The sequence below is a fragment of the Pristiophorus japonicus genome, chromosome 2 (assembly GCF_044704955.1).
Source record: "Pristiophorus japonicus isolate sPriJap1 chromosome 2, sPriJap1.hap1, whole genome shotgun sequence".
Taxonomy (NCBI): Eukaryota; Metazoa; Chordata; class Chondrichthyes; family Pristiophoridae; genus Pristiophorus; species Pristiophorus japonicus.
The window spans coordinates 109,327,883-109,344,477 of record NC_091978.1 but is presented as its reverse complement, the minus strand read 5'-3'; the positions used below and the strand labels follow the sequence as shown (position 1 = coordinate 109,344,477).

Here is a 16,595-nt window from a genome sequence, read left to right as displayed (position 1 = left end):
TAAAGAAATACTTTTCAGCCGGATCCAATGATAAAACAGTTCAGCAGTACAGTAACTTTCTCATTTTAGAGATAGCGTTGAAGACCAATCCTTATTTTCAACATAAATGTGCCACTTTTATAGAAAAGAACAGTGTTGTATTTTAGGACCAGTCAGGATATCAAAATGACGACCTTTTATTGTCTCAATGTGCTAAAATGCTGCACTATACCTCTATTTAAAAAATGTACCTTTTAGCATACCATTTCTCAATGCGCTGACATTTTATTACTTTTACTCTGGTGTAAAAGGAATTTTTTTGTGGCTGCCAGCACCAATGCTCATCACCACCAAGAGTTAAAAAAAGGGTCTTTTTCATATAAAAAGTTGGCATCACTATGGCGCATTAGAAAGGGGTTGGCTCCACTTAGGCCTGCAATCAAAGCACCCCAGGCAGTTTTTTTTTAAATTTCTTTTTGCCATCGTAATTACAATCTTTTTCAAAACATAAATAAAATCATGGTTTAACTGGCACAGCCAGGGCGTTATAACACACACTGACTTTTTAAAAAACAGACTCCTGTTCATGACGGGACAGGATTGTATCAGCATTCCTAAAACTTTGTGATATTTATGAATAAAGAAAAACACTTGATAAATGTGGAAGGAAAATGGCTCCTTGAATCAGCCGATGCCTGAAGCAGGCATTTCCTCCCCAGCATTCCTACATGGCAGCTTAGGGATACAGACAGGCGCAGGCCCCATATATATCGCTCATCGCAGATTCTACACAGTTCTACCCTTTGCCAAGACCCACAATTGAACTAATTAGCACCGGTGTAAAAGCCGGCCACAAATGCATCCAATCTCATGCCCAATGTTCCACCAGTGCCAAAGCTGAATAAAATCAGGGCCAATACATCTTTTCCAGGAAAACCTATTGTAACAAAGTCAACTTAAAGTTTGACAATACCAGCACTTCAGACTTGGCATTACTAAACTGTTGTTAGGTTCTGATAAGAAATCTGGAAATTAAAGTGCGTTATTCAAAATCTTATGTTGTGTGCATTTGAAATTAGGTTGTTAATATTTTAGTTCAAAACTGCACTGCAGCTTAAAAGCCAGAAAAGGTGTTCTGATCCAGTCAGTGATGATGTGTGATTCTTTTAACCTGTTGCTGTCTGGTTTCCAATGACCCGAAGGATTTCTTTATGAATGCTGGGTTCCTGTGTGTTTGTACTGATATCACCCACTTGGCCATCTTCATATCTGAAATGAACAACAAAACAATGTTCTTATGGGGCTTTTTGGAGTTTGGGTTATTAGAAGCTATGTGTTAGAAATTCAGAGACTTACCACCACCTGGTAAAGCCTGTTTCGTGAAAAAAAAAGGCAGCTGCCTCAATTTGCCCGCCTCTAGCGCAGGAGTCTGCGACTGCCATTTTTGTGAGGGCCATAATGCTGCCGTCAGAAACGCTGGCTCTAGATATGCAAATCTGCAGACGGCGACTTGATGCCATGCTCTGCGAACGTGGACCTTTGCGCTGAGTCCTAAGCTTGCTCAGAAAAACGAGTGTACAGCAGGTCTACGGAGATGTTGTCAGCCCTACTTAAAGGGACACACATATCTTTCAGGTAAGTTTAGATTTAAGCATTTGGACTGGATTTTTTTATTTTATTGAAGGAGTGGCTTGGTGCAATAGATAGTAAACGTTTTTAAAGTGTGCAGGGAGTGCTGCTGGATGCTTGCAAGGGCTCGGATAGTAAAGAAAGGCCGCTGAAAAGGCAGAAAATGCTGGAAATACTCAGCAGGTCAGGCAGCATCCATGGAGAGAGAAACAGAGTCTACATCTCAGGTCTCATGGATGCTGCCTGACCTGCTGAGCATTTTCTGCTTTTATTTCATATTTACAGCCTCCACTAGCGGGGGAAGAAGACGAGGAAGCAGAAGAGGAGGAAGCAGAAGGAAGGATGCAAACCAGCCAGCCCCTTACTGGCCGGGATATCCGGGATGGAATCATCCGCCTGTGGCAGCAGTGACCATAACCCCAATTCCCCTTTCAACATTTGTCCCAAACCTTACCTTTCCTCTGTTACTGACCATCACGGCATCCTCTTGGCCACAATGATGAAATAAAATCTACCACAAAGCAAACTTTCCAACCCAACTTTTTACACCTATCAAATATGACATCAAAAAATCAACTCATCACCTTTATACATTCCCTTAGTGACCGTCTTGTGCGTGCCTATGCCTATCCTATTGATGTCACGCAGTGCTACGCTAGTGGTTGCAGTAAGGCTGGTGGAACATAAGAACATAAGAATTAGGAACAGGAGTAGGCCATCTAGCCCCTCGAGCCTGCTCCGCCATTCACAACTTGACCTCGTTCTCACCAATCTACCTGTCACAGATGTATCTGTCCATGACAGTATTGGTAGCAGTAACCACTGGACAGTCCTTGTGGAGACAAAGTCCTGTCTTCACACTGAGCAAATCCTCCACTGTGTTGCACTATTGCCTTGCTAAATAGGATAGATTCAGAACAGATCTATCAGCTGAAAACAGGCATCCATGAGACGCTGTGGACCATCAGCAGCAGCAGAATTGTATTTTACCACAATCTGTAACCTCATGGCCTGGCATATCCCTCACTCTACCATCATCATCAAGGCAGGGGATCAACCTTGGTTCAATAAGGAATATAGAAGAGCATGCCAGGAGCAGCAACAGGCATACCTAAAAATGAAGTGCCAACCTGGGGAAGCTGTAACACAGGACTACATGCATGATAAACAGTAGAACCAGCATGCTATAGACAGAGCTAAGCAATCCTACAACCAATGGATCAGATCAAAGCTTATCAGTTCTGCCACATGCAGTCATGAACGATGGTGGACAATTAAACAACTAATGGGAGGATGAGGCTCCATGAACATCCCCATCCTCAATGATGGCAGAGCCCAGCACGTGAGTGCAAAAGATAAGGCTGAAGGGTTTGCAAACATCTTCAGCTGCAAGTGTCGAGTGCCTGATCCATCTTGGCTTCCTCCCGAGGTCCCCACCATCACAGAAGCCAGTCTTCAGCCAATCCGATTCACCAGCTGTCGTGCTGAAGACTTGGGCCCTGACAATATCCCGGCTGTCATGTTGAAGACTTGTGCTTCAGAACTTAGCCTCTAGCCAAGCTGTTCCAGTACAGCCACAACACTGGCATCTACCTGACAAGCTAGAAAACTGTCAAGCTATGTTCTGTCCACAAAAATCAGGGCAAATCTAATCCCGCCAATTATCGCCCCATCAGTCTACGCTCAACCATTAGCAAAGTAAAGGACGTTGTCGTCGACAGTGCTATCAATCAACACTTACTCACCAATAACCTGCTCATTGATACTCAGTTTGGGTTCCGCCAGGATCATTCGGCTCCAGACCACATTACAGCCTGGTCCAAACATGGACAAAAGAGCTGAATTCCAGAGATGAAGAGATAGTGACTGCCCTTGACATCAAGGCAGCATTTGACCAAGTGTGGCATTAAGGAGCCCGAGTAAAATTGAAGTCAATGGGAATCAGGTGGAAAACTTTTCACTGGCTTGAATCATACCTCGCACAAAGGAAGATGGTTGTGGTTGTTTGAGGTCAATTATCTCAACCCGAGGACATTGCTGCAGTGGTTCCTCAGGGCAGAAAAAAAAGTTTGTTCATCTTTATTTCAGGTTTGCCTTTTCCCCATATGAGAGCCCCAATCCTGGTTCTGCTCTCTCTAACATTTTTTAAAAGTTAGAATCAAAGGAGCTTACCCATTTCCTGGTTCGCTGTCTGTGAGAATTCTGTCAGCAGTGTTGGCCCCAGGACCTGGCTCCAGTGCCCAAAGAAGTTTCATGATCTCAGATCATGGTCAAGGTCAGTGAATGCATCTTCAAAAGGCATCTCCTACCAACTACTCCACTAGCCTCACACGCTGCTCAATGACCTCCCCACTCACCCTTCACTCACCTACCAACAATCACTACCAATCATGAGGCACATCTCACATTCCTAGCTTTAGCTCACTCCCTTGGAGGAGACGGTGCTGGCCATTCTTGCCAGAGGCATGGCTGAGCCCTTCATCAGCGACAGGGCTGAAAGAATACAAGGTTCCTTCTCGTACATGACTTCCCCCTCATCCCATAATATCTTCTGATGTACACTCTTGCTTTCCCATCCTCCCCGTAGTACAACTCCACCCATGTGCTTTCCTCAATTCACACACCCAAAAAATGCAGACTGCCCAGCTAGTGGGAGGAAAAGAAGAGAAGGAAGAATGAAGAAGAAGAGGAAGAACAAAGAGCAGGAGGAGGAAAATTAAGAGGAAGAGGAGGAGGAGGAGGAACGCCGTCACTTGTTTTCACTTCCAGACACCAGTTACTCAAGAACGAACTGCAATGCCATTTTCAGTGTCCTCCACTGAAAGTCAGCAACCTTCCACCAGCCATGCTGCAGCCATTGGGGTAGCACTGCGTGACATCACTAGGATAGGCAAAGGCAGATGCAGGATTAAGGGAATGCACAAGGGTGATTAGTTGATTTTTTGATGTAATATTGGATGCATGTATGGATAAAATTGGATTGGAAAGATTAAACATAGAAACATAGAAATTTAAAGCACAGAAGGAGGCCATTTCGGCCCATCGTGTCCGCGCCGGCCGACAAAGAGCCACACAGCCCTCGGTCAGCAGCCCTGAAGGTTACATAAAAATCTATGAACAATGAACAATGACGGAAAGGCAAAGAACACCCAGCCCAACCAATCCGCCTCACACAACTGCGATACCCCTTACACTGAAACATTCTACACTTCACCCCAACTGGAGCCATGCGATCTCCTGGGAGAGGAAAAAAACAGATAAAAACCCAGGCCAATTTAGGGAGAAAAAATATCTGGGGAAATTCCCCTCTGACCCATCCAGGCGATCGAAACTAGTCCAGGAGATTAGCATGGCCTTTTTCAATTCCTTGCAGTACTTACTATTATATCTGCGCGGTCAACAAGAGGTTATCCAGTCTAATCCCAATTACCAGCTCAAGGTCCGTAACCCTGCAGGTTACGGCACTTTAAGTGCCTATCCAACCATCTCTTAAAAGTGATGAGGGTTTCTGCATCCACCACTCTTCCAGGCAGCGAGTTCTAAATCCCCACAACCCTCTGCGTAAAGAAGCCCCCCCTCAAATCCCCTCTAAACCTTCCACCAACCACCTTAAAACTATGCCCCCTCATAATAGACCCCTCCACCAATGGAAATAGGCCCTTACTATCCACAATGTTGAGGCCCCTCAATATTTTGTACACATCAATGAGGTCTCCGCTCAACCTCCTCTGTTCCAATGATAACAAACCCAGCCTATTCAATCTGTCTTCATAACTAAGATTCTCCATTCCAGGCAGCATCCTAGTAAATTTCCTCTGCACCCTCTCTAGTGCAATCACGTCCTTCCGATAATACGGTGACTAGAGCTGTGGCCTAACCAAAGTATTACACAATTTAAGCATAACCTCCCTGCTCTTATATTCAATGCCACAGCCAATAAAGGCAAGCATTCCATATGCCTTCTTAACCACCTTATCCACCTGGCCTGCTACTTTCAGGGAGCTGTGGACAAGCACTCCAAGGTCCCTTTGTTCATCTACACTATTAAGTAGCCTACCACTTAATGTGTATACCCTTTCCTTATTAGCCCTCCCAAAGTGCATTACCTCACACTTCTCTGAATTAAATTCCATTTGCCACTGCTCTGCCCACCTGACCAGTAGATTGATATCCTCCTGCAGCCCATGACTTTCCTCTTCATTATCAACCACACAACCAATTTTAGTGTCATCTGCAAACTTCTTAATCATATTCCCTATATTCAAATCTAAATCATTGATATATACTACAAAAAGCAAGGGACCCAGTACTGAGCCCTGCAGAACCCCACTGTAAACATCCTTCCAGTCACAAAAACAGTAATTAACCATTACCCTTTGCTTCCTACCTCCAAGCCAATTTTGGATCCAACTTGCCACTTTGCCCTGGATCCCATGGGCTTTAACCTTCGTGACCAGTTTACCATGTGGGACCTTATCAAAAGCTTTGCTAAAGTCCATGTACACTACATCGTACACACTACGCTCATGGCTACCTCCTCAAAAAATCGTCCTTTTTTATTTTTCAATTCAACCCATATAGCCTCATTTGATGATCCCTCTAACATATCATCCCTCCTCACCCCTGTAATAGTTTCTTTAATCAGTACCACAATGCCCCCCCCCTTTTTACCCCCATCTCTGCCTTGTCTAAAAATCCTGTAACCAGGAATATTGATCTGCCAAACCTGTCCCTCTTTCAGCCATGTTTCCGCAGCTTTTATTGTGATGGTCAGTAACGGAGGAAAGGTAAGGTTTGGAACAAATGTTGAAAGGGGAATTGGGGTTATAATCATTCATACCATAGGCATATGATTCGATCCTGGATATCTGGGCCAGAAAGCATTGGGTTGCCTAGGACTGGGAGCAAGTGGTCTTCCAAAGCTTTGCAAGCTTGCAGCAACACTCCCTGCACACTTTAACAACTTTTTAAATGTATTGCACCAAGCCACTATTCCAATAAAATATGTTTTTAAACTCCAAAAGCTGAAACAGAATCGTACCTGAAAGATGTGTTTGTCCCTTTAAAAAGCACTTACAACATCTTTGTACAACTGCTACATGTTTATTCTTCCTTGCATGGTTAGGAGAGTGTGGTATGGAGTGTGGCGATGTCCAAAATCACAGTCATGCGTCAAATCAATTTGACATCACGATCTGCACATTAACATTGGATATGCGAGCACAGGCAATGGCAGCACTGCCGACCTCTCCAAAATGGCGGCTGCTGTATCCTGCGCTGGAAGCGGGCGGACGCGAAGCAGCTGCCATTTTTTTCAAGAAAACCGGCCGAACTACGGGAGGTGGTACTACACAAAATTTCATGGCCCTGTTCTCTCCACAGATGCTGACTGACCTGCTGATTGCTTCCAGCATTTCATTTTTTTTGTTTCAGATTGCATAGGAATATGATAATTGCTAGATGAGAAAAAACACAAGTTCTTCTAGTTTGCCTTCTTCCATCCTTGTATTTGGGCAATACAACAATACTGAAGTTGTTAATTTATCATAGCAATCAATCGCTATCAATTAGTCTGCAACAGATCCAGACATGAGGTGAGGAAACCCCACAGATAGAAAGCTTTGGGAATGATAGGTCCAATGTCACCTGTTCCTCTCAAGCATGCAACACTTACCATATGCAGTGTTTTGCTTTTTGTTGATACATTTGACATGATCTGCGAGCCAGAAATGCTCAAGATGAGGACCCAGGTATATAAATTTACCTGGACTAAATTCAATTAAATGAGGCAATGACTAAAGCAAATAATTGGCAGAATTTGTTCAATAACACATGAGTAGAATATAAGTGGAATACCTTTAAAGGTACATGAACAAGAAGGATAAATAGATACATAGGGCATTACAGCTATTTGTGCTGAACTCAAAGGCAGGTCCCAGAGGTCTAACAACAATATATTTATCAACTCTGCCAGTTGGAGCCCAAGACAGCTTATTTCCATTTTTTATTCTTGTTTCATCAATAGAGATCAGAAATGTGACAGTACTTACACAAAGAAGAATCTTGTGCAGACATGATCTGTTTGTGGAACTACCCAAATTTCTCCATGTTTGTGCAAATCTGGTGAAGTAATCACTGCAAAAAGAAATATAAAAGGTATGAAAGCAGAAAAAAAGATTTTAATTCATAATGTCTTCTTCTATCTTAGTTATTTCTCTCATTCTTTTCCTTGGTTGTGTTCCTTATCTTTCCTTGTTTCTTGAAAGCAGTCCCATGGACACCACTGTCGCTCTGGTACTTAGGCCAAGTGGTCATTTTTCAAGTGCAATATAACAAAGCTCACTGACTATAACATGTAGTATATTTACCCACTAACAATTTTTTGCATCACCTCCCATTCCTAGGCTCTCACCTTTTTGGGTGGGTAAGTGATTGAAGTGCAGGTTTCCCCTTTACCTTTACCTCTCCACCATATTCAGCTGACATGTTTTGCTTCCTTGGCATATACCCGTGTGGTGGCTGGTGTGCAACAGCCACCACACATTAAAAAAATCCACACACTGGCATTTTCCACCTTTCAACAAGTAGTATTAGGTCCTCATTGAAACACCCGTGAACTTTTTGGCGTGGAAGCAAGTCATCCTCGATCGAAGGACCGCCTATGGTGATGATGATATATCACTTAAACTTTCTTTGTTACAGTATTTATACTTTTTCCCATATTTTGTAAAACAAAATTTCCATGAACCACACACCATGCTTGGCAGTGCAGTCATGTGACCCACTACCAGGCTTCTGCAAATTCCATTCAATAAGGCACTCATTAGCTGCAACAAAAGTAACCCCCATCAAATTTCCTTCTTTCCCTTGGGTGAAGTGCCTACAAAGCTGACACAGTAAAGATAACAGAGAATGGTGCACATAAATCTACCCTCTACTTGTCCACTCAGTACCGAGAGAGGCTATGCTTCTGTGTGCCGCCTCATTTACTCACCCAAAGTACCACTACAGGTAGTAGGCTATGATGATTATCTCATTCATGTCTGCATAAAGCTTCAAATCCAGCTTCCTGAAGATGAAATTGTAAGTAGCCTTACTCAAATTGGTTGTCCAATTTCCTTTCCTAAAGCAAAACATTTTACCTCTGTCGTGCTCCCATCTATTGTCCTCATTAAAAGGGCAACAAAGCTCACCCAATGTTTTTTATTTCTTCGTTCCTGGGATGTGGGTGTCGCTGGCAAGGTCAGCATTTATTGCCCATCCCTAATTGCCCTTGAGAAGGTGGTGGTGAATCGCTGCAGTCCGTGTGGTGAAGATACTCCCACAGTGCTATTAGGAAGAGAGTTCCAGGATTTTGACCCAGCGACGATGCTGGAACGGCAATACATTTCCAAGTCAGGACAGTGTGTAACTTGGAGGGGAACCTGCAGGTGCTGGTGTTCCCGTGCGTCTGCTGCCCTTGTCCTTCTAGGTGGTAGAGTTTGTGGGGTTTGGGAGTTCCTGCAGAAGATACCTTGGCGAGTTGCTGCAGTGCATCATGTAGATCATACACACTGCAGCCACGGTGCACCAGTGGTGCAGGGACTGAATGTTTAAGGTGGTGGATGGGATGCCAATCAAGCGAGCTGCTTTGTCCAATCTTCTTGAGTGTTGTTGGAACTGCACTCATCCAGGGAAGTGGAGAGTATTCCATCACACTCCTGACTTGTGCCTTGTAGATGGTGGAAAGGCTTTGGGGAGTCAGGAGGTGAGACATTCACCACAGAATATCTAGTCTCTGACCTGCTCTTGTAGCCACAGTATTTGTGTGACTGGTCCAGTAAGTTTCTTGTCAATGGTGACCCTCGGGATGTTGATGTTGGGGGATTTGGTGATGGTAATGCTGTTGGATGTCAAGTTGTTAAACCCTCACTTGTTGGAGATAGTCATTGCCTGGCACTTTGCGTGGTGTGAATGTTACTTGCCAATTGTCAGCCCAAGCCTGAATGTCATCCGGGTCTTGCTGCATTCTGGCATGGACTGCTTCATTATCTGAGGAGTTGTGAATGGAACAGAACACTGTGCAATCATTATCAAACATCCCCACTTCTGATCTTATGATGGAGGGAAAGTCATTGATGAAGCAGCTGAAGATGGTTGAGCCTAGGACACAGCCCTGAGGAACTCCTGCAGCGATGTCTTGGGGCTGAGATGATTGTCCTCTAACAACTATAACCATTTTCTTTTGTCCTAGGTATGACTCCAGCCACTGGAGAGTTTTCTCCCTGATTCCCATTGACTTTAATTTTACTAGGGTTCCTTAATGCCACATTCGGGCAAATGCTGCCTTGATGTCAAGGGCAGTCACTCTCACCTCACCTCTGGAATTCAGCCCTTTTGTCCATGTTTAGACCAAGGTTGTAATGAGGTCTGGAGCCAAGTGGTCCTGGCGGAATCCAAATTGAGTATCGGTGAGCAGGTGATTCGTGAGTAAGTGCCGCTTGATAGCACTGTCGATGACACCTTCCATCACTTTGCTGATGATTGAGAAAAGACTGACATGGCGGTAATTGGCTGGATTGGATTTGTCCTGATTTTTGAGGACAGGACATACCTGGGCAGTTTTCCACATTGTCGTATAGATGCCAGTTGTTGTAGCTGTATTAGATCAGCTTGGGTAGAGGCGCAGCTAGTTCTAGAGCACAGCTCCTCAGCACGACAGCCAGGATTTTGTCAGAGCCCATAGCCTTTGCTGTATCCACTGCGTTCAGCCGTTTCTGGAGATCATGTGGAGTGAATCGAATTTACTGAAGACTGGCTTCTGTGATGGTGGGGACCTCAGGAGGAGGCTGATATGGAGCATCCACTCGGCACTTCTGGCTGAAGATGGTTGCTGTAATATATTTGCTTCATGGTTCTTTGCTTAAGAAATCATAGCAACACATTGCTACTAAGAACTAGTTGGTTTATTAGCAAAAGGTTTTACAATCACACTACACATTACGAGTTCATCCATGAGGCTCACAAGCACCTGTCTAATCGTGGATTCCCTGAACCCAACTGGCTGGGGTTTTATTGAATTTTGTGAACATCACATGATGCTAAGCCACAGTTCTACAAACTTGTGGGCATCTTCACATTACACTGCTTTCCCTTTTTTTTTAGAAGCAAGATATTTATACAATATTGTGAAAGATTACTTATCATGATTACAAATTTACAAATTCGACTGCTGAGCCTGAGTATCTTGTTGTAAGCTTTTAGCTTCCTCCTGCTCTGACTTTCATTTCTTTGCAGTTGGCTGGCTATGATCATTTTCTATATTCCTATTTGACTCAGGAGACCGTCTTGGGGAATTTCTGTTTTCAGGGCATGTAGCCCAGGATTCCTGACCTATCTTCCTGTGTCCTCTGGAGTTTCCTTGGAACATTTGCATCCGTCTTCATGTTAGCTTTCTTCCTACAATCTTGATATTCTCAATTATCAATATCCTGTCTCGTTGGTTTGTGTTTCCTCATTGATTTTCTCAGAAATTCCCCAAGACGGTCTCCTGAGTCAAATAGGAATATAGAAAATGATCATAGCCAGCCAACTGCAAAGAAATGAAAGTTGGAGTAGGAGGAAGCTAAAAGCTTACAACAAGATACTCAGGCTCAGCAGTCGAATTTGTAAATTTGTAATCATGATAAGTAATCTTTCGCAATATTGTGTAAATATCTTGCTTCTAAAAAAAAAGGGAAAGCAGTGAACCCCAACTCCACCTCTCCCCCCAGAAGATACAGAGTCTCTGCGAGACTGTCCCATACCCACAGAACCACCTTCAGTCGACTGCATCTGAGTTGGTGGGTATATGGATGCTGTGACCATTGTGTCCGTGGAAGTACTTGGGCCTGTCAACTGACTCTGATCATCATCCAAGTCAGGTTCATAATTATCCATTCATCGTACTGAAGGTGCATCACTCGCTAGCAACATTTGACCCATATGAACCTTCCTGATATATTTACCAATTTTGACCAAGTACTGCTTGGTGCTGAATAATTGTACCAATGTTCCATTTGCATGGACTTGCCCTATTCAGTGGACTGAGGACTTTGACCTGATCACCCTCCTGAAACCACCGCTCTTTAGTACCGGAATGATAATAATGTATCTGCACCGATTGTGCCTTCTCTACCTTATCAGACAAGTTTGGTTGCAATAAACTAAGACGCGTCCTCAGCCTGTGCTTCATCAATAATTCAGCAGGTGTGTACTCTGTTATAGAATGAGGCGTAGTCCTGTATTTGAAACGAAAATTTGCTAACCTGTGCTTCATGCTCACCAATGATCCAGTCTGTAGAACTTGTTTCCGCAAAGCCTCTTGACAATCCTGACCAACCTTTCAGCTGCCCCATTCGAAGCAGGATGATATGGTGTTACCAATGTGTGTTTGATACCATTGTGTCTGGCGAAACTCGCAAATTGCACGGACCGAAATTGCGGCCCATTTTCTAACACCATTTCTTTGGGTAGACCATGGCATGCAAAAATGTCCCATAATCCATCTAATGTATGTGCTATAGTCTTAGATGACCCTATATGCAGTACTTCCAGCCATTTCGAATGCCTATCGATTAGAGCCAAAAAATTATCGCTGCCCATCTCGCAAAAATCAATATGTATTCTTTGGAATGGTCTCGTTTTCAGTGGTATTTTAGCTGGCATGATCATGCAGGCTTGATAAAAGTATTAGTAAGTAAATGTACAATCTAAGTCTTTATCCAATCCAGGCCAATAAACAAAACTTCAGGCCACCGCTTTCATGCCAACGATGCCAGTATGCCCCGACCTGCGGCTGGTGGTTTCTCACAGATTGGGGCCATAAAAGGAGCGGAGGTGCGGCAGCCCAGGAGCAGTGTGGAGGCATGCTATTACAGGGAGTAGCGCGAGCTGGTGCTGGAGGGCAACGACTTGGAGAAGGACGGCTGGTTTGGATGCCACCAAAGTCAAGGTCACTGATTGGAGCATGGACAGGCACAGCAAGAGAGGCAGCAAGCAGCAGAGGAGTGGCGAGGTCGGGGCGAAGGAGTGACGAGAGATTGTAGATCGACGTAATTGGGGCCCAGGAGAGGTGCGAGTTCGGGGCCCAGAAGAGGCGAGGGCCCAGGGGCAGCACGGGCCAGCTCACACTGATATGTGCGCGCACTAAATCCGTGTAGCAGAGCTGGTCTCCAGTCGTCTTGGTTAATCCTTGCCACTGGAATAAGACCTAGCTCCGTCAACGGCCACCACACGTTAAAAAAAATCCACGCACAGGCATCTTCCACCCTTCAATATGTAGTTCAGGACCTGGAATGTCAGGTCCTTCATTGAAACACCTGTGAACTCATCCCTTTTTGGTGTGGATGCAAGTCATCCTCGATATAAGGGACTGCCTAAGAAGAAACCAGTATGCTCATCGTGAAGTTCCATTAAAACTTGGCCCAAAGTGCACTGGGAATGATTAATCTCGGCTCCATTTTAGACATCCCTGCACATATGATAATTCGTGCCGACTATGATAAAAGGGCTTCAACCCTTCATCTACATGCATCTGATCTTCAGACCACCCTCGAAGGGTGTGCTCAAATGCCTCCTGTAACATGACATCTTTCCGTGCGTGCTCTGCAATAACAGAGGCGGCGACCGGAAAGTCCTCATCAACGACATCTAGAGTGAAGATTGACTGTTTGCGGTCAATTTCAGAATCTTCATGAGGCGACCTTGAAAGGACATCCGCCACTGCATTCTGCTTTGATGTGTGATACTTGATTTTGTAATCGTACTGTGATAATAAAATACCCCATCTTTGCAACCTGGAAGGCGCCATAGATGGAATTGCCACCTTTGGGCCTATGGTAGCTAGTAACAGTTTGCGATCGGTAATTGGCATTCCAAAAGAAGCTGGTGAAACATTTTAATACTAAATATAATCGCCAAAGCCGCTTTCTCAATCTTGGCATAATTTTGTTCGCTTTTGTTGAATGTGCACGATGCAAAGGTAACCGTTTTTTCCTGACCATCATTCATTACATGGCTGATCACTGCTCTCACACCTTACTCAGAGGCATCACATGCTAATCTTAGTTCACGAGTCACATTATAATGGATGAGAAGACCTCAAGCGTCATCTGCATGTGTCGTATGCATTCTGTTTTTCTTTCTCCCATATCCAACACACCCCTTTCTTTAACAAATAATGGAGTGGTGTGAGCAGCGTTGTTAGTCCAGGATGAAAATGAGCATAATATTGGACAATGCTTAAAAAGGATCGTAATTCAGTAATGTTTTTCGGTTCCGGAGCTATCATGATGGCTTGCACTTTCTCCTTAACTGGTTGGAGACCATTTGCATCTACCCACAATCCTAGATAAACCACCTCACGCTATATGAATGCACATTTACTCCTCTTCAGCTTCAGATTATGGTCATTGAACCGTCTGAATACTTCTTTGAAGATTTCCAGATTTTCCCTCTCTGTGCAGGTGGCTATCAACACATCATCTTGAATGCACAAACAGTAAGATCTATGTAAGATCTGATCCATGGTAGCTTGAAATATCTTTGGTGGGGACTTGATATCATAGGACAACATGGTGTATGAATATAAACCTTGGTGTGTGTTGACTGTCAGATCCTGCTATCCTTGTCAATGCTGAGTTGAGCATAGATGGGGGTGGGATCCAATTTTGTAAAGACTTTGGCTCCCGCCAGTTCTGCATACAGGTCCTGTGATGTTGGGAAGGGTACTGGTCATCATCAACTGCTCGATTCACGGTAATTTTATAATCCCCACAGAGTCGTACTGTTTTGTCTGCCTTTGGAACTACAACAAATAGGGTGGCCCAGTCACTCCTATCAGTCTTCACTAAAATTCTGTTTTTCTCCAACTTATCAAGCGTTCGCTCATCCTGCGATTTTAATGCTTAAGGTACCAGCTTTGGTCTACAAAAAAAAGGTTTGACATCCGACCTAATCTGAATATATGCATTGTATCCCTTGATGCCCTTGTCTGTCCTCAAACATGTTAGCATATTTCTCCAGCAGAGTCTCGAGCCAAGACTTAATACAAAAGATGCTGCATCAATCCAAACGAAACACTCTTAGCCAATCTTAGCCCACGAGTGACGGGCAATTGATGCATTTCGCTATAATAATAGGTAATCTTGCTCGTTGCCCCTGGTATTGTACCACACACTCCATTTGTCCAAGCCTTTACAGTTTTTCCCCTGGATATGTTTTCAGCTTCTGCTGAGCTCACTTTTAGTGGTATGCCCCTGCAATTCTTGTAATACACATCCCGACTCATTATTGAGCAATCAGTCGCTGTTTCTATTGTCATATTAATCCATCGATTATTAATCAGTACAAAGGTTCTGAAATATTGACATAAGGAATGTACTACTTTGCCCTTCACTGCATACACACTAAAACATAGAAACATAGAAACATAGAAAATAGGTGCTGGAGTAGGCCATTCGGCCCTTCGAGCCTGCACCACCATTCAATAAGATCATGGCTGATCATGTACCTCAGTACCCCTTTCGTGCTTTCTCTCCATACCCCTTGATCCCTTTAGCCATAAGGGCCATATCTAACTCCCTCTTGAATATATCAAATGAACTGGCATCCACAACTCTGCGATAGGGAATTCCACAGGTTAACACCTCTCTGAGTGAAGAGGTTTCTCCTCATCTCAGTCCTAAATGGCTTACCTCTTATCCATGGACTATGTCCCCTGGTTCTGGACTTCCCCAACATCAGGAACATTCTTCCTGCATCTAACCTGTCCAGTCCCGTCAGAATTTTATACGTTTCTATGAGATCCCCTCTCATCCTTCTAAACTCCAGTGAATACAGGGCCAGTCGATCCAGTTTCTCCTCATAAGAACATAAGAATTAGGAACAGGAGTAGGCCATCTAGCCCCTCGAGCCTGCCCCGCCATTCAATAAGATCATGGCTGATCTGGTCATGGACTCAGCTCCACTTACCCGCCCTCTCCCCGTAACCCTTAATTCCCTTATTGGTTAAAAATCTATCTATCTTTGACTTGAAAACATTCAATGAGCTAGCCTCAACTGCTTCCTTGGGCAGAGAATTCCACAGATTCACAACCCTCTGGGAGAAGAAATTTTTTCTCAACTTGGTTTTAAATTGGCTCCTCCGTATTTTGAGGCTGTGCCCCCTAGTTCTAGTCTCCCCCACCAATGGAAACAACCTCTCTGCCTCTATCTTGTCTATCCCTTTCATGATTTTAAATGTTTCGATAAGATCACCCCTCATCCTTCTGAACTCCAAGGAGTAAAGACCCAGTCTACTCAATCTATCATCATAAGGTAACCCCCTCATTTCTGGAATCAGCCTAGTGAATCGTCTCTGTACCCCTTCCAAAGCTAGTATATCCTTCCTTAAGTAAGGTGACCAAAACTGCACGCAGTACTCCAGGTGCGGCCTTACCAATACCTTATACAGTTGCAGCAAGACCTCCCTGCTTTTGTACTCCATCCCTTTCGCAATGAAGGCCAATATTCCATTTGCCTTCCTGATTACCTGCTGCACCTGGGCCAATTGTGGAGCAGTGGAGGCGTGGCCTAAACAGTTGGAGCTGTGAGCAGTGAGAGAAGGAGCTGCTGCTTTTGCTCCTGGCTGGGCCTGTGAATCAGCCCAGGAAGAGAAGGAAGGAAGGAAGGGGCTTCACCACCAACTTTCACCCAGAGGGAGAGGAGGAAAAAGCAGAAAACTTGAACAACTTCACCATTTCTACAAAGAGTTGGAGAGAGGGGGAAAGACCAACAACAACATCCAGTGTGGAAGGAGGGAGACTCTACCATTCTACAGGTGGGTGTATTGGTGCAGTCCCTAAAAGACTTTGCTGTATCGGTGGGGGGAGGAAAGAAGACCAGTCGGGGGCCGGAACATCGCGGGGGTGTGTGTGTGTGGAAGTGTGTGTGGGGGCCTTGCTTACAACTAGGCCCCACACATCTTT

The 16,595-nt window shown here is 44.3% G+C and overlaps 1 protein-coding gene across 1 annotated transcript in view; it reads right to left on the bottom strand.

The window, feature by feature from the left end:
- Window positions 1-590: 590 nt before the first annotated feature.
- Window positions 591-16,595, bottom strand: part of parp8 (poly (ADP-ribose) polymerase family, member 8) — a 616,987-nt gene continuing 600,982 nt past the window's right edge. Inside the window, exons 25-26 of the mRNA XM_070862515.1 lie at window positions 7,659-7,743; window positions 591-1,248 (exon numbers count right to left, since the gene is read on the bottom strand). Coding sequence (XP_070718616.1) covers window positions 1,146-1,248; window positions 7,659-7,743 — 188 coding nt within the window. The 3' untranslated portion in view covers window positions 591-1,145. The remainder of the gene's footprint in view (window positions 1,249-7,658; window positions 7,744-16,595) is intronic.